The sequence below is a fragment of the Chelon labrosus genome (genome assembly GCF_963514085.1).
Source record: "Chelon labrosus genome assembly, chromosome: 7".
Lineage (NCBI taxonomy): Eukaryota > Metazoa > Chordata > Actinopteri > Mugiliformes > Mugilidae > Chelon > Chelon labrosus.
This window is the reverse complement of record NC_140343.1, coordinates 26,001,243-26,015,298: the sequence shown is the minus strand read 5'-3', so window position 1 is coordinate 26,015,298 and position 14,056 is coordinate 26,001,243. Positions and strand designations below refer to the sequence as shown.

At 41.4% G+C, this 14,056-nt stretch overlaps 1 protein-coding gene across 3 annotated transcripts in view; it reads left to right on the top strand.

The window, feature by feature from the left end:
• Window positions 1-14,056, top strand: part of ptprsa (protein tyrosine phosphatase receptor type Sa) — a 162,845-nt gene that overhangs the window by 39,823 nt on the left and 108,966 nt on the right. For 2 of the 3 annotated variants that reach the window (XM_084548605.1, XM_084548604.1), the window contains exon 1: window positions 695-1,392. In XM_084548605.1, the coding sequence (XP_084404731.1) occupies window positions 1,086-1,392 (307 nt within the window). In that variant the 5' untranslated portion in view covers window positions 695-1,085. Of the gene's footprint in view, window positions 1-694; window positions 1,393-14,056 lie in introns of those variants that run through there. The other variant, XM_084548606.1, reaches the window with a different exon arrangement.

The window sequence follows — 14,056 nt, the reverse complement described above, 5'->3', positions numbered from 1 at the left end:
TGCGTCAGCTGAATACAATTCATATAGAAAAAGAACATACTCGTTACACTCATGTCATGGATCGCTCACACTTTCTTTGTCTCTTTATTCATTTCTTTTTAATTAAAGAGTATGTATAACCACTTGATAGTGGCCCTGTGCTGCACCAGCCATATCAATGAGAGACTTAGAGTGTGTGTGTGTGTGTGTGTGTGTGTGTGTAGTGAGCGCCATCCCTGGTCTTTCTGTGTTGCTTGGGGGATTAATGGCAATTTGACTAAAACAAAGAGGCGATGCCTTGAATATCATTGGGTCCCTTTGTAATTACAAGGCTATGAGATAAGCAAATAACGACAAGATTAGGCGATTAGGAAGGCGGGAAAAAGAAAGAAAAACAGTGACTGATTGACTAATTAAGGGATGCGTGCAGTCACTAGTTGTGAAATGGGGGATGTGCCTTCCCCTAGTGTCACTACCATCTTATTACCGTACTTCCATGTGTGTGTCAGCAGCATACATAGGGTGTAGTGTCAGTGGACTAAAACACTTTTTCAAGGATGGTCAATTTTTCTGAGAAGTTTCGTTTTAGTTAGTTGATGCTATAAAAACAGGACGTGACATCATTATGATTGACAGTTGCTATTGACAACCGCTTCTGTGAAGTGTGAGGGTAGGAAAAAAGGTCTAAGTGGAAGTGTGGGCAGGTCATTGATAAAGTGACTCCACTTTGTCAAAGACGGTGTCGCCCGTATCTCCGGGATATTCGTATCAGTTTGGCCAGTAGGAGGAAGTGGGGATACGTTGTCCATTTTTTTCTATTGTCTATGGCATCAGTGAGTGGTTGCAACCGAATATCATAGTCTCATGTCCTGTCGTTGTGGCCACAGCCGCCATGATCAAAACTCCTAAATACAGTTTGTCACTATTATTTTTGGGTATTCTTCTCCTCTCTAGAATTTTTTAGCGGTCAAATTATGTTTCTTTGTTGTCACAGTACAGCGAATGAATGCTCGGTAGTTCTTTTCCATTTGTGCTATGGTATTGTGCCAGCTGCACGATATGTATAGTGACAAAAGTTCTGACTATATGTATGATTGTAGGTAATCATGAAAGTGAATCTGGGATGTGATCAAGGGGCTTTCATAAATAACGTTTATTTGTATTTTTCTGTATCTCCTGTCTTTTCGCAGAGTGCTGAGCTAACCTGCGTGAAGACCCCAAGCTTCCCCTGCGCAGTCTGGGCCTCGGCTCTCCGGCCAGGTCGGCGATCAGTCCCACCCTGCCCCTCCTTGTCCCCCTTCCATTCCGGAGCCAAGATGGCCGCCAGTGGTGCCCCTCGCCTCTCCTTGCCACTCCTGCTGCCTGTGACAACTCTGCTGCTATCATTGCTGCTCGCCGGCTCCCACGCCTTTTGTAAGTATCGAGATGTTGACGAACTATGCCACTGCTGATGGCTCCTCAGCTCCTATGTAACGGCTGAGTTCATCTCTTTCATTTCTGGCAGAGTGATCAGAAACAGGGGTTATTTGCAGAAATGTGGAAGAAGAGAAGTTAACAAAGCTTTGCTGAACATTTTCTTATTCAAGCTTTTCACAGAGATACTTTAGCTGCAGTCTTAATTTTGATTTAGTTGTCTTTAGACAAAATAGTAATCAGAATCTTTTTCACTTTAGCTTCATTTAATTAAGCCTGTATATGTAGCAGAAATTTGATTTGTCAGTTCTACATATTCCTTTCCAGGTAGCGTTGCTCAGGTTAAAAATGCAAAAGCCTTTCCTTTGAGCCTCTAGGTATATTTTTTACTGTGCATAAAAGCACACTATTACGCTTTTAGTGTGCATGCTGAGAATTGTTGATGTCTCATCTTGGAAAGGCAGTTTATTGAATGTTTCTTCATCTGCCTCAGTCAAAGAAAATGAGAACAGCGCCGCAGCACCGGGAGCTAGATTTTACTTGTGAGTGCACAACTGCATCTGCATAGAGGCTCCGGGACTGTGAGCAGTGCAGCAGCTGCTCCAGTGACCAATGTGTGTTTTCACAATAGGCATTCAGTATTGAGCTGTAAGTCACTGGCATTTTGGAAGCAGCGCCCCTACATGTATAACGTCTGTGTTGACAAATGGATTGATTAAATTATTCAGTTAAATGTTCAAGACCGACGATTGAAAATGAAGTACTTATTGTGCAGAAGTGCTGCAAGTGCCATTCTTACATCTATATTTGTATTTTAGATATTTACTTGGTACTCTCACAATGAGTACGCTTGTAAAACCTCCCTGATATTACTTAAGGAGACCAGGACGTGCAGGTGGTGATACACCTTTTTTCATTAAAAAGATATTTACCATTGAGACACATCTGTCCATGTATAATATACATTGCTCTCCATTACATCCCGAGTAAGTAACAGGAACCTCAGTAGTCTCTTATCCCACCCTGTCAACTCCTGCTTAGGATTTGTTCTGCACCATTTCCCCGTTAAGATGGGCTTAGAGCAGCATTAAGGAGACAAAACAAAGAGGAGCCTCTGCAGAGAAATGGAACAAGAGTGAAGGCGAGGTGGGGAGGCTCCCCCTTGGGTTTCACTGTCAGTAAACCTAGTGCGTGCGCGCGCTAGTGTGTATACGTTGTCAGTGGGTTGGTGAGCATATAGAGTAATTATTTATGTGTTAGAATGGACGAGTCAGTGTCAGTGACGAGATTGAGCTTGCTTGCTTGCTTGAATGCACGTGTGACAGCAGACCGTGCATTACTTTTCCTTCTGTATATTTACGTCTTCTATTTATTTATTTTTTGTCCATGTATAATGTGTGTTGGAAATAGCAGGTATATGGTATGGTATTGCGATATTGCGATTAGATCTACTCTTACACAAGCCACCCCCACCCAAGTGAGGAATCAAAGTTACAGAATCCATCACAATTTAGAGCAAATCAATTAAAATCATGCCCTAAATTTGCATTTAAATGTATTTGATTCAGACAGTGTGACATTTGTAGCATGTTGTTTTTACAGTGCAGGTTCTCCAGCTGAAATTTCAAGGAAGTGTTCGAGGAGTCATGCTTGATTTTTCTGTCCTTCTTCCATAATTTGCACGATAAATTTCATTTTCCACCCTCTTCGTGCTTGTCTATCTGTTCCTTCATCTTAAATTTGACACATAGTGATTTTATCATTTTTTTTCCCTCAGTCATTCGTGATAACATGAAGGCCACTTGATTTTTTCTCATGTTGCAACAGAGCTGTCTACGTTTGATTGCATGGTGGTTTGAGTGTCTGGGAGCGTAATTGGAGTGTCTTTCAGCTCAGCTGGCAAAAAAAAATCAAAAAAAATATCTGAAATTGCTCTCCGGCACATGTCAAACAGATGTCTTTGTTCTCTTCCTTTTTGCCTTCTCTCTATCACCGACGTTTAGGCCACACACTCATGCATGGGGAGAGTAGAGTAAAGCGTGTGTGAAAAGAAGAATGCTCTCGTTTTCAGTTCACTTGCCCGGTGAATTCCAGGACTCTCCTCCGTGGTCTTTCATGCTCACATTGGTTTAAATAACATCCAGTCTGTTTCATTTTTAATAGAGATTAGCTTTCTTCTTTCATGCTCTCTCTCTCTCTCCCTTTCTTCTTTATTGACAGTATGGCCTTCTCCCCATCTGTCCGTACCTCCCAGTCTTTGTCTACCTCGCCTGTAGTTAGATATGACCACTATGGAGACGTAAACACACTGTACCGCTCTCCCTTCTCATCCCTTTTGAGGGTGTTGTCCACCATTATGTTTGGAAATTCATGCACACACGCACAGACTACCTTGCCGTCTTCCACCCCCACCCGCAAACCCGCACACACAGAGCCCACTAGTGCGTTTGTCTAATAAATTTCCACTCCCACTTGGTGGACTGAAAGGATGCCACCGTTTTGCAGAAAAGCCCATCTGAAAGCATGATGTCATCCCTTTCGCTCACATCCCTCCCTCTCGCTCTCTCTCTTTCTCTCTCTCCTTCTCCCTCCCTCTGTCCCTCTCTGCCCTCACTTTCCTTTTATTTACGCTCATAAATCACGGTGAGAAGGAGACATTTTTAATCAAAAGAGAAAGAAATATGACTCAATAAATCCTGCCACCCCAACCATAATAATGCTTGGCTTGTGTATATGCCTATATTTGTCTGCGCACTTGCATACGTTTGTGTTCAGGGACACACGTACAGTAATGAAATACACCGATCAGCCACAACATTAAAACCACCGACAGGAGAAGTGAATAACATTGACCATCTTGTGACAATTCAATGTTCTGCTGGGCAACGTTTGGACCTGGCATTCATGTGGATGTTTCTTAGACATGTACCACCCACCAAAAACGGTTTGGGCACAACTAAAAAAAAAAACATGAAAAACAGCACAAGGTGTTGACCTGGCCTCCAAATTCACTAGATCCCAAACTCATCAAGTATCTGTGGGATGATCCACAGAGACCCCTCCCCTCAACCCATAGAACCCAGAGCCCCCACTAACAACATTGTGTTGCCAGACACCACAGGACACCCTCAGAAGGCCCATGTCCATTCTCTGATGAGTCACAACTGTTTTGGAGGCACAAGGGAGACCTACACATTATTAGGAAGGTGGTCATAATGTTATGCCATTTTCTCTTTTAGCTCAAATCCTTTTTTCCGTAGCCATGTAATGTCAGTGCAAACACAGATAAAGATAATAATGAATATGAATATTTAATCAAGGCAGTTAATTGTCTTGCATTGACAATACATCCAGCACACTAGCAACTATACACTAATAATTAATAATTAAACTATTTACAAATGTGTGCGAAGGGTGGTATTTATTCATGATTAGAAGGAACAAAACAAATACTGCTGAAAGTTGTAGATTAAAAACATATAAATGAGGATAGCAGACAGTACTGGGTACACTAATGAGTTTCTGCAAAGCGTCTCGAGACTATATACAAATGAATATAGTTTAACTGAAATCGAATTAAAGCCTTAGAGAAACTGATTAAAAGATTATAAGATGACAGCGTGAGTGCCATCTTGCAAACTTAGTTTCTGTGGTCATTAGCTGTCAGGTGTTTTCAGTTTGTGAAGAGGCTTTGTTTGTCCGCCCTCCTCCTAGCTCACCCGTGCTCCTGACAGACAGACAGACAGATGGTTGTGTCGGCCAAGGCGGCAGACGAAGGCCAAAGCAGGAGTGGAATCGAAGTGCGCACACTGCTCACTCCTAGTACCAATTGTTGATTTCAAGTCTGAATGAATGTCATCTCTGTGCACAGGGAGCAGTTCCTAATGTGACGACTCCTTTAGTTTCATCATTGGATGTTCAGTTTTTTTTATGATTCGCTGTTGAATTTGGTCAGCTGAAAGAGGCGCTACAAGCATTTTTCCGTAAATAGCAGCAGTCTCTTGCAACATGTGTTTGTATTTGGGTTTTAGGACAGCTAGGCATAGTTATTTGTCCGTTCCACCATACCACCTCCTTGTCACTTCTTCCTCATTCCTCTTTTTGGGCTTTTCAAGTTCTCAACAGAAGCATCCTTTGTAATTGGTCAAAATTCACATTTATGGGGTGTGTTCAATTATTTATATTCCTTTGAAACTCACAACATTAGCAGCTCCCAAAACACGAAATCCCCTTAGTGGAGCCATTATTTTCTGGTACTTGTTCCCCACATCTTCGTCTTCTGTTTTCCCCTTGTTTATCTCTGTTGCTCCTTGTCTTTTCTTCTGCTTCATCTTTTCCAGTCATATTAGCTGACGCTGTCACGTTAAGTCTGTCAAACTCAATTTTCTGTGCGCCCTGCTGTTGCATGCATGCTGGGCCCCATGTTGTACTTCATGTGCTTGGTTTTCTCTCAAACGAGGAGAAAACAAGTTAATATTTAATTGAATTACAGGCATGAATCTCTTGCCTCGAGTTGCCAGTTGGTGGGTTGAGTTGTACGCTCAAAAGTGGTGGAAGGGACCAAATTAATTTAGTGATGCAAGAAACTTTCCGTGTGTGCTTGTATTTGACAATTTGAGGAATTTACCAGAAAGCAGCCGAAAACCCAAGCAGTTTTTTTCAGTACTCTCTTTTTGGTGATCTTGTTGCACACGAGGGTTTTAGGTCAGAAGTCTTGTTGGATACAAAAATTCTTTTCACTACTCACTTGGATCCAATTACGGTTCACGTCTGTCTATTTGAAAGCACGGGTTGCACACAAAACATTTTCCGGTTGTAGTCGCTCGGCTGTTGCTTGCTAGCGGGGTTAGCCTTGAATATCAGAGTGCAATTTCATTAATTAATCTTTTCCATTCTCAGTGTTTCTTGCGCGGTGCACATTTTAATCAGCTTTCCTGCACAGCAAGAACCATCAGTCTGCCCCCGGTTGGATTTTCCAGTATCCGGTCGAGTCCAAGGCGACCGTGTCCACAAAAGAGGGTAAAAAGCATTGCTTCTAAAGCTGAAACTGCTGGTTGTAGCGTGTTTCCGCTTTAGTATGTCCTGCTGCTACTCCATCTCTGCAATTTTCGAATTGATTGTTTTGGATCAATAAAGATGGAACACATCGAGGGAAAGTTAACTGAGGAGGTTCGGGGATACAAACATTTGTATGACTCAAAATTTCGGTGAAAGTTTCAGTCGCCATTGTTGAAAGTGAAGCAGGAAGTAGAAACAAAAATTAACCCGACTGGCTAAAAACACAGCGCTGACTAGCATTTGGATGGCGTTGTTATAGAGCGAGCCAGACTGACGAACGTACAAGTATAAATGTCTCGCACCGGTGTCGGCTACATGCGTAGGTTACGCCATCTATGTCCAGAGGCAAAGGCATAAACTCTGCTTTACCTAAAAGCCCTAGTTTCGGGGACATGTGCTCTCAAAGTGCTCGGTTGCTGGAAGAGAGAAAACTCCATTGCAAAAATTTACAGTGCTGACAGAACTAAACAATCCACAGTGCAGCTCATGGCTGACATTTCTACTGCTGTAATAATAGCATACAGTGGATTTCCACCAGCTATTTAACTGCTCCAGAAAGATAAAACATTGTGGCTATAGTAAAAAAAATATATAATAATAATCTGCTTAGCATAATTTATTTTACTTTTGGTCAGCACAATAGAACAAAGAGTTGTCTTCCAAATTTGCAGCCTCTGTGATGATACTTCCACCTTTTCTTTTCTGCCGTCATCTCTCTTTCTTAGCCTCTTTTCAGTAACACGCTCCAGTGGTTTGAGCGATGTTAAATGAACTTGGTTTGATGGAACAATACAAGAGATTGAAGGGTGTGAAAGGTGCTATTCCTCTATGGCTTTTTCTTCCAGCGGAAAAGGAGTTCAACACATCAGCAAGGTGGCTTTTAAAATTGTAATATCTCCAGTCCTTTGATGGGAAAGTTTGAATCTTCAAAGGTTTTTGATTCCCTCCCCCAAAAGAAAGCTATTCCTTTATGCCTTGTTGGTCTGATCATTTTTAAAAACCCTCTCAGACAGCCCAGGTGGGGGCTTTTCCTTATGTGTAATGTTGCTTGGGATAGTGGAGAAAGATACAGCATGCGTTTTTCAGTGTTTTTGTCTCCATTTCCTTTATTCTCTTGTCCTTTATTTTGATCAGACCTACAACACCTTTGGCAATTTAAGGTGTCCTCTTCATTTAATGAGCCAACAAGTGTCAATTGCCTCAAGTGAGTCTCTAAATGACACAAAATTGTTCTCATTTCACCTCCTCTGTGTGCGCTCTGTGGCCATTTTGAAATCAGACACACACTTAAGCTTAATTTCCGTCCTCCCTCTGAGGAATTGAGGCTATTTATTTCCAATGGGCTGAAGGATACTCAGTGTCTTTTGGTTTTTTCCTTTGGCCTTCAACAATAGTTTCACTGGGACCAATTTGTGCATATTACAAGTGTGCCACTCTTTTCAGAACTGCAGCTTCGCTGTGACAGCACCATGGCTGGGCAAAGTTTTTCACCTCTGGGTACCAACACTCTGGAACTTATTTTATACAGGGTTCCCACATCCTGCCACAAGTCCCTCGTGGACTGCAAATCTTGTGCTCTGAGAGTTTGTTTGCAGTGCAGTCAGGATAGATGGCATAATGTAAGAAGCAATTGCGGAGAGTCTGCATGTAAACATGAAATGTCTCAATTAACACTTAATTAAAGTGTCAAAAATGTGTACTAAAGAGGTACAGTTTCCATTTGGGCTTTAAAAACCATCTTGATAGTTGTAATAATTCCCAAGCCTTGTGTTTCCAGTTATACTAAGTTAATGTCATTTGTTACATTAAGTTTCTTCATAAACACTAACTTCTATTTAACTGGTGAACTATTCTCAGTCTGCCTTATTAGTTTGTTGGAAGGAGAATAAGATTTTAGAATTTCATTTGAGGTTATAAGTTGGATAATATGTTCCTGTGGGAACTGGTTGCACAAACCAAGGGAGCAAAAATTCAATTGGCACCCTAGCTGCCCCGATAGCAAATCCCAATAAGCCTTAGTCCCTTGTATTTTAATTGGAAAAGCAGACGTTTCATTAACACTCATGCTTGCACAGTCGACGTAAGGGTTACATAGGAACGGGAGTCGATCCAAACATGCCCTGTGGAAAAAAACCTGCTTTTTTATTCACCTAAAGAGCTTGCATGGATATTTAAAGCACAAATTCAGGCAATTTCAGACAATCACACTTCACATCACAATATTTACTATATTTATTTATAAGTCAAATAAACTGTATTTGGGAACACATGAACGGGAAGGTAATGGTATATTCTGAATCTCGAATCCACATTTTTAGTTAATAACAGGCCCTGCTAATGTTTAAAGGAGCATATAGTGTTAAATATGGTAGCGGATCTCAGAGCAGACGCCACAGAAAATGTTTTATTCCTGTTGCTGAACAGCTATATCTTCCCCTTGTCGTCTTCGGTGGTGGCTCATGTTGATGCCAACAAATTGTCCGTCTTTACTTGCAAACAGTTGTCCTTTCAGAAACTCTTTTTCTTTTTCCCTTTCTGCCTTTCTCGCACGGTTCAAGTTTTTTGCCTTGGTCCGCTTTGTTGGTTTTGATTGCGTGTGGAACAAAAATAAAAAAACCAGACAAGACAAAGCAGGAGGGGTTTAGTTTAAAGGCTTGGTTTCCATAGGGATGGTGCTTGCCCAGGCAGCCTGTTAGAATTGGTCCTGATTGATGGGGGGTTGGTTGTTTAGGCCTGGAGGGTGAGTGTGTGTGTCTGTGTGTCTATTCAGGCATTCACTTGAATGCACATTTGGCTAAATCGATCTATCTGTTCTTCTATCCCTGCATCCATGTGCCGACTTGTGCGTATGTGCTGATAACGGCTAGGGTTTTTAGTCAGGACCTGGACTGATAGCCTTCTGAGTCTGGATGCTGCAAACTACTAAATCTACATTTTGAAATTGTCCAAATCTCGATGCACAACACAAAATGAAGAAGTTACACAAAAATGTGCACACGTTTAAAGAGACACTGAATCGCTCCGCTCTGTTCATTTGTTGTTGTGTTTTTCCAAAGCAGTCAGCATTGTGCCCACGAGTGTCATGTGTCTGCTGTTTGGGTAATATGAAAATTAAGTTTATTCTCAGTTTTACTTCACTAAATCAGCTTCTTTGAATTAGCAACGCACAGTGGTTCATGTTGCTCTCATCCACTTCGTAAACATACTAAAATAGACGTACTAAATAGCTCGCAGTGCGGCAGAGAGTAGAGTGTCTGTTGAGATAAAGTGGCAGTGAGTGGGAAGGAAATGTGTGGAATAAGTTTTAACACGTTGCTGTGAGCACAAAGTTATAAAAAAAAATAAATCATTTAACTTACCACCACTGTAATCTGCATCCTCGGCCTGTTTACAGCATTTTGCTCCTGTATAATTGTCAGGAGAATTAGTTTGCTAGTTGTAATACCTTTAATAGTACCAAATGTTCTGTGCAGTGAAAGATGCCTATTTGTAGCAAGATGGATAACAAGTGCCCTTTACCAGGTCTCTCCCTTTCTCTGCAAATCACTGAATGGCTGTGAATCATTTCGTCTCCACTTTGCTAATTCAGCAGATAATGGCTCCTATTTATGACCCGAGAAGCTTTTCTCCGTCAATTACGTTATTAGTCATAAAGCTAGTCCCCTCCTTCCTCTTACACCCCCACTCCCCCCTTTACCGAACAACAACGTTAAAGTACTGTAAATGGAGCTGTCTGGTATTCACATTCCCCTCTCCCACTCTCCGGCACTTTATAATCACAGCGCTGGTGTATTCCGTGTTATCAGGTACAACAGAGGTCGCGGACAGTAGCAGGTGGTTGCCGTATTAGCTAAACAAGCGTCTGTGTGCACAGTGTGAGTTTTTTCTCCTGCTCCTATACAGTCACGTTTGCGCGGTTCTGTTCTATTCTTGGGGCCTTGTGGAGATAGCTGGGCCCCCATTGCTGTCTATTTTAGCTTGGGCCATGTCCCCCTGCCGGGCAGATAAAGACTGGTCTTGTGTGCTTATCTGGGCAGTGCTGTACCTCAGTCTGTCTGAGGGAAAGCTTAGGGAATAGAATGAGACTTTCATGGAAGGAACAAATGGCCACTGCGGGTGCAATGTCCTTTCAATGTCATCTCTGGTAACATAATGCAAACCATTCGGTGGAGACTTTTATGCAAGGTACCTTACAGCAGTAGAGGTGTATGCATTTTTAGAAAGGGTGGCACAAGTGGGAATTAAACCCTCATACTCTCTCAAATGTCCCAAAATGAGCTGCTACTTTGTAGCCGCTGGATCCTGGTGGTTTCGGTGCTAAATGTAGCATCGGTGAACAAGAAAAAGGTTGGCAGCTTTTAGATTTTTAGTTTTTTTTATTTTACCCTTTGCATTGTGAACAACCTTATCTGTTGAAATTACGGGCTGGTCTGTGCCATCACTCATTACTGCTAAATTTTAAGCACTTTAAATCCAGACACCACTCAGCCCTCTCTACCCTGCAATTACTGGTGTTGTGGCAAGGTTCAAATTTCAGAAAGAGAAAAAGGCTTAAAAGACCCAGAGGCCCAGAGCTAAAGAAAATTGAAAACAAGGAAAGGTTAATTATGCTCATCAAAGTTCACACAATCGCACACTTCTTACCTGCAGTAATTGCACTATAACAGACATTATAGGGGGAGTTTGATGGTATAAAAATACAGACGCATTCAGCACACACTCACACACACTGGGGCACATGCACAAAAATACATACTTAACACAATATTGCCCACCATTTGTTGAATTACTAACTAATGTATTTCTTAACCCTTAAAGACTTAGATCTAAATGCATGCTGGCAGTACACCTGGATGAATAAAACCTGGCATCTTTACCCAACTTGGGTTGTTTGGAAGTTAATTATGATGACTTTCAAAGAACATTAAACCCACACTCAAAATAGTTTTAAAAATTAGACGAGAGTGTGTGAAGGAGATGAAGCTAAAGCTTTTGTTGCTAACCGCGCTTTGCTTTATGTCTCCAGAACCTCACTTTCCGATTGTGACAGGTAATGACACGGCGCAGACTAGCGTTTCGGTGGCCATCTATGTCCCGCAGAGGTATAAACTGCACTTTACCCTTCTAGGGACAGTGTAAAATTGGTTCCTAAAAATTGAATGCTTGTACTGTGTGTGATCAGTATGTAGTCGTAAATGCCGGCTGCACAGACTGTACAGAGATACTGGGATGTCACCGGGTTTAAAAGTGCAGGGCAGGACACATAGCAAACAGTGGACACTGTTGGCTTCGAGCCACAAATTTCAAAATCCAGTCTGGGATAATGAATGAAATGTTGCAGCTATAGGTTAGAATCTACAGGCTGCAAATGAAATGCCTCCTATAATAGCGTCTTTTGATGGACTGTTTTTGAAGAACATATATTGTAAAAGATGAAAGTAACAAAAAGAAAAGATGAAGTTAGTTGAAAACTTTCTTTTTGGATGAAATATTCAGCACTGTCCGTCCTCAAAGTTCTCTTCTTGTCGCTTGGCTCTCTTTTCCTCTCCTCTTCCAGCATTTTCTTTACTACTGACCTATCCACCTCATCCTGCACTCGTCCTCCTGTCATATCTCAAGTATTCTTTTACATTCCTTCCATTTTGTCCTCAGAGCTATCCCGGCTGCATTTTATTTATTGAAACCGAGCTGAGGTAAAACAGAAAACTGCATGCAGGACATTATGAGGAACAATCCTGAGTTTCTCCGGAGTTAAATGTGAACTGGCATGCTGACAGTCACATTTATTGTACATCTCTCTCCTCCTATGAAGAAAGAGAGAGAGAGAGAGAGAGAGAGAGAGGGAGCGAGAGGGGGCACTGGTTGGAAATGTCAAATGGTCTGGGGAAAAACTAATCAAAGAATGCTGGCCTTCAGCAGAACCACTGCCACAAGCCTGATCTGTGTAAATCCCTCTTCTGTCTCAACAGAGGGCACATTGTAAAGGGAGGTCAAATGCAGAGGAGCTGTGTTGTGTAAAGCTGTATTGTATAGTTGCAGAATGGAAATTGAAAGTGTAAAATGCCAAAAGGGATCATTGTATGCATCAGACAAATACAGTAGACCTACTCCCTGCAGAAAGACTGTGCTTGTATCATACCAAAACCTCTACAGTATGTATACACCTGCAAAATATAAAGTGGAAAGTAATCTTTTTTGGTCTTTATTGGGTAGTAGTAATGGGGAGACAGCTTGGGGCAAATTGTGCATTATAGCCTCAGTGTATGCCTGCTCAACCAGGTGAGCTGCAGGGGAAGCCGTTATCCCTTCTTTGTTCAAGATTTCCGATTAAATGTCACAACTCTTCAGCTAATGCTGTTTGCAGAATTTATATGGTCAAATTTGAAAATAGTAGGGTTTGATATTTGTATTTAGAATAAACTACTGTGTTAAAAGCAGCCAAGCAATTGTTGGCTACTACACCTCATCATAAAGAAACTGATCATATTGTCATTTGGAGATACTAACTGTCAGGTTGCAGAAATGTTTCAAAGATATTTCGATCCAGGGGTTAATTTAACGGATGTAGGGTGACATTTAAAGAGGGCTGAGAATTGTTTTGAAGGATTCAACAATCAATACACTTACAATAATTTCACCATCACGAGGCTAAAAATCCATATCCTCCTGACTACCAGTAGTTCAGATTTGTCCTCTGTGGAGGACATTTGTAAACCTGAATGTCTCCACCTATTGAACTACTGAATGAACTCCTTTTGCTATCGACAGAGGACATTTAGGGCTTTTCAGTGATATCAAATGGGGTGGGGCTTTCGTACCTTCCTCTTTCTCATTAAGGAAATTGTCAGTTATATGATATCTTAAAAATAAAAACCTTTTTTTTAGTATTCTAATTACCTTACAAATTACCTTGGGGAATTTAAAAAAAATGTGATTGGATAATATGTTTTTTTCCTGGTAGTCAGGAGGTTAAGTCCAACATTACACCAACAACACTTCCCTTTGATACGACTTATAAACGTGCAAGATTCATCCGATTTATTTATTTCAGTGGATGGACAAAGCGATCAAAGAGCAACTACTCGTCCCCAGCTGATCAACTCCCACTGCAGACTACACATTTTTAATAAAAGGGACATAATATTACTGCAGCAATAGGAACCTTTTTATGGTCATTTGACTGTGATGATTTAATGAGTTTCTATGCTTGGTTGCAGCAGGAACATAGCATTCAAAGACATCTAAGCATTTAACATCAAGGTTAAGTCTTTTTTGCACTGGCACACTCTTGCGCGGATGAAACACGTTTTTAGTGTTCGTTGTGATGTGGGTAACTGCTCGTCCTTTTACTTGAACAAAATCAGCTGGGGAAATTGTGAAACTGTTTTTCAGATTATTCAGCCGTCAGTGACTTGTGAAGTTACTTTGTGCATCTCGATGTAATATTTGCGTCAGAAACATTTGGGTTGTTATTTGGGGCCAGTTTGATCGTAATGCCTCTGCTTTCCTGAGGCAACACTCATCCTTATATTCCTCTCCCTTGTCTCACGCTGCCTCTCTTTGCCTCGTTCTCCCACTCCTTAGCTCTCTTTACCCGGTAATGAAT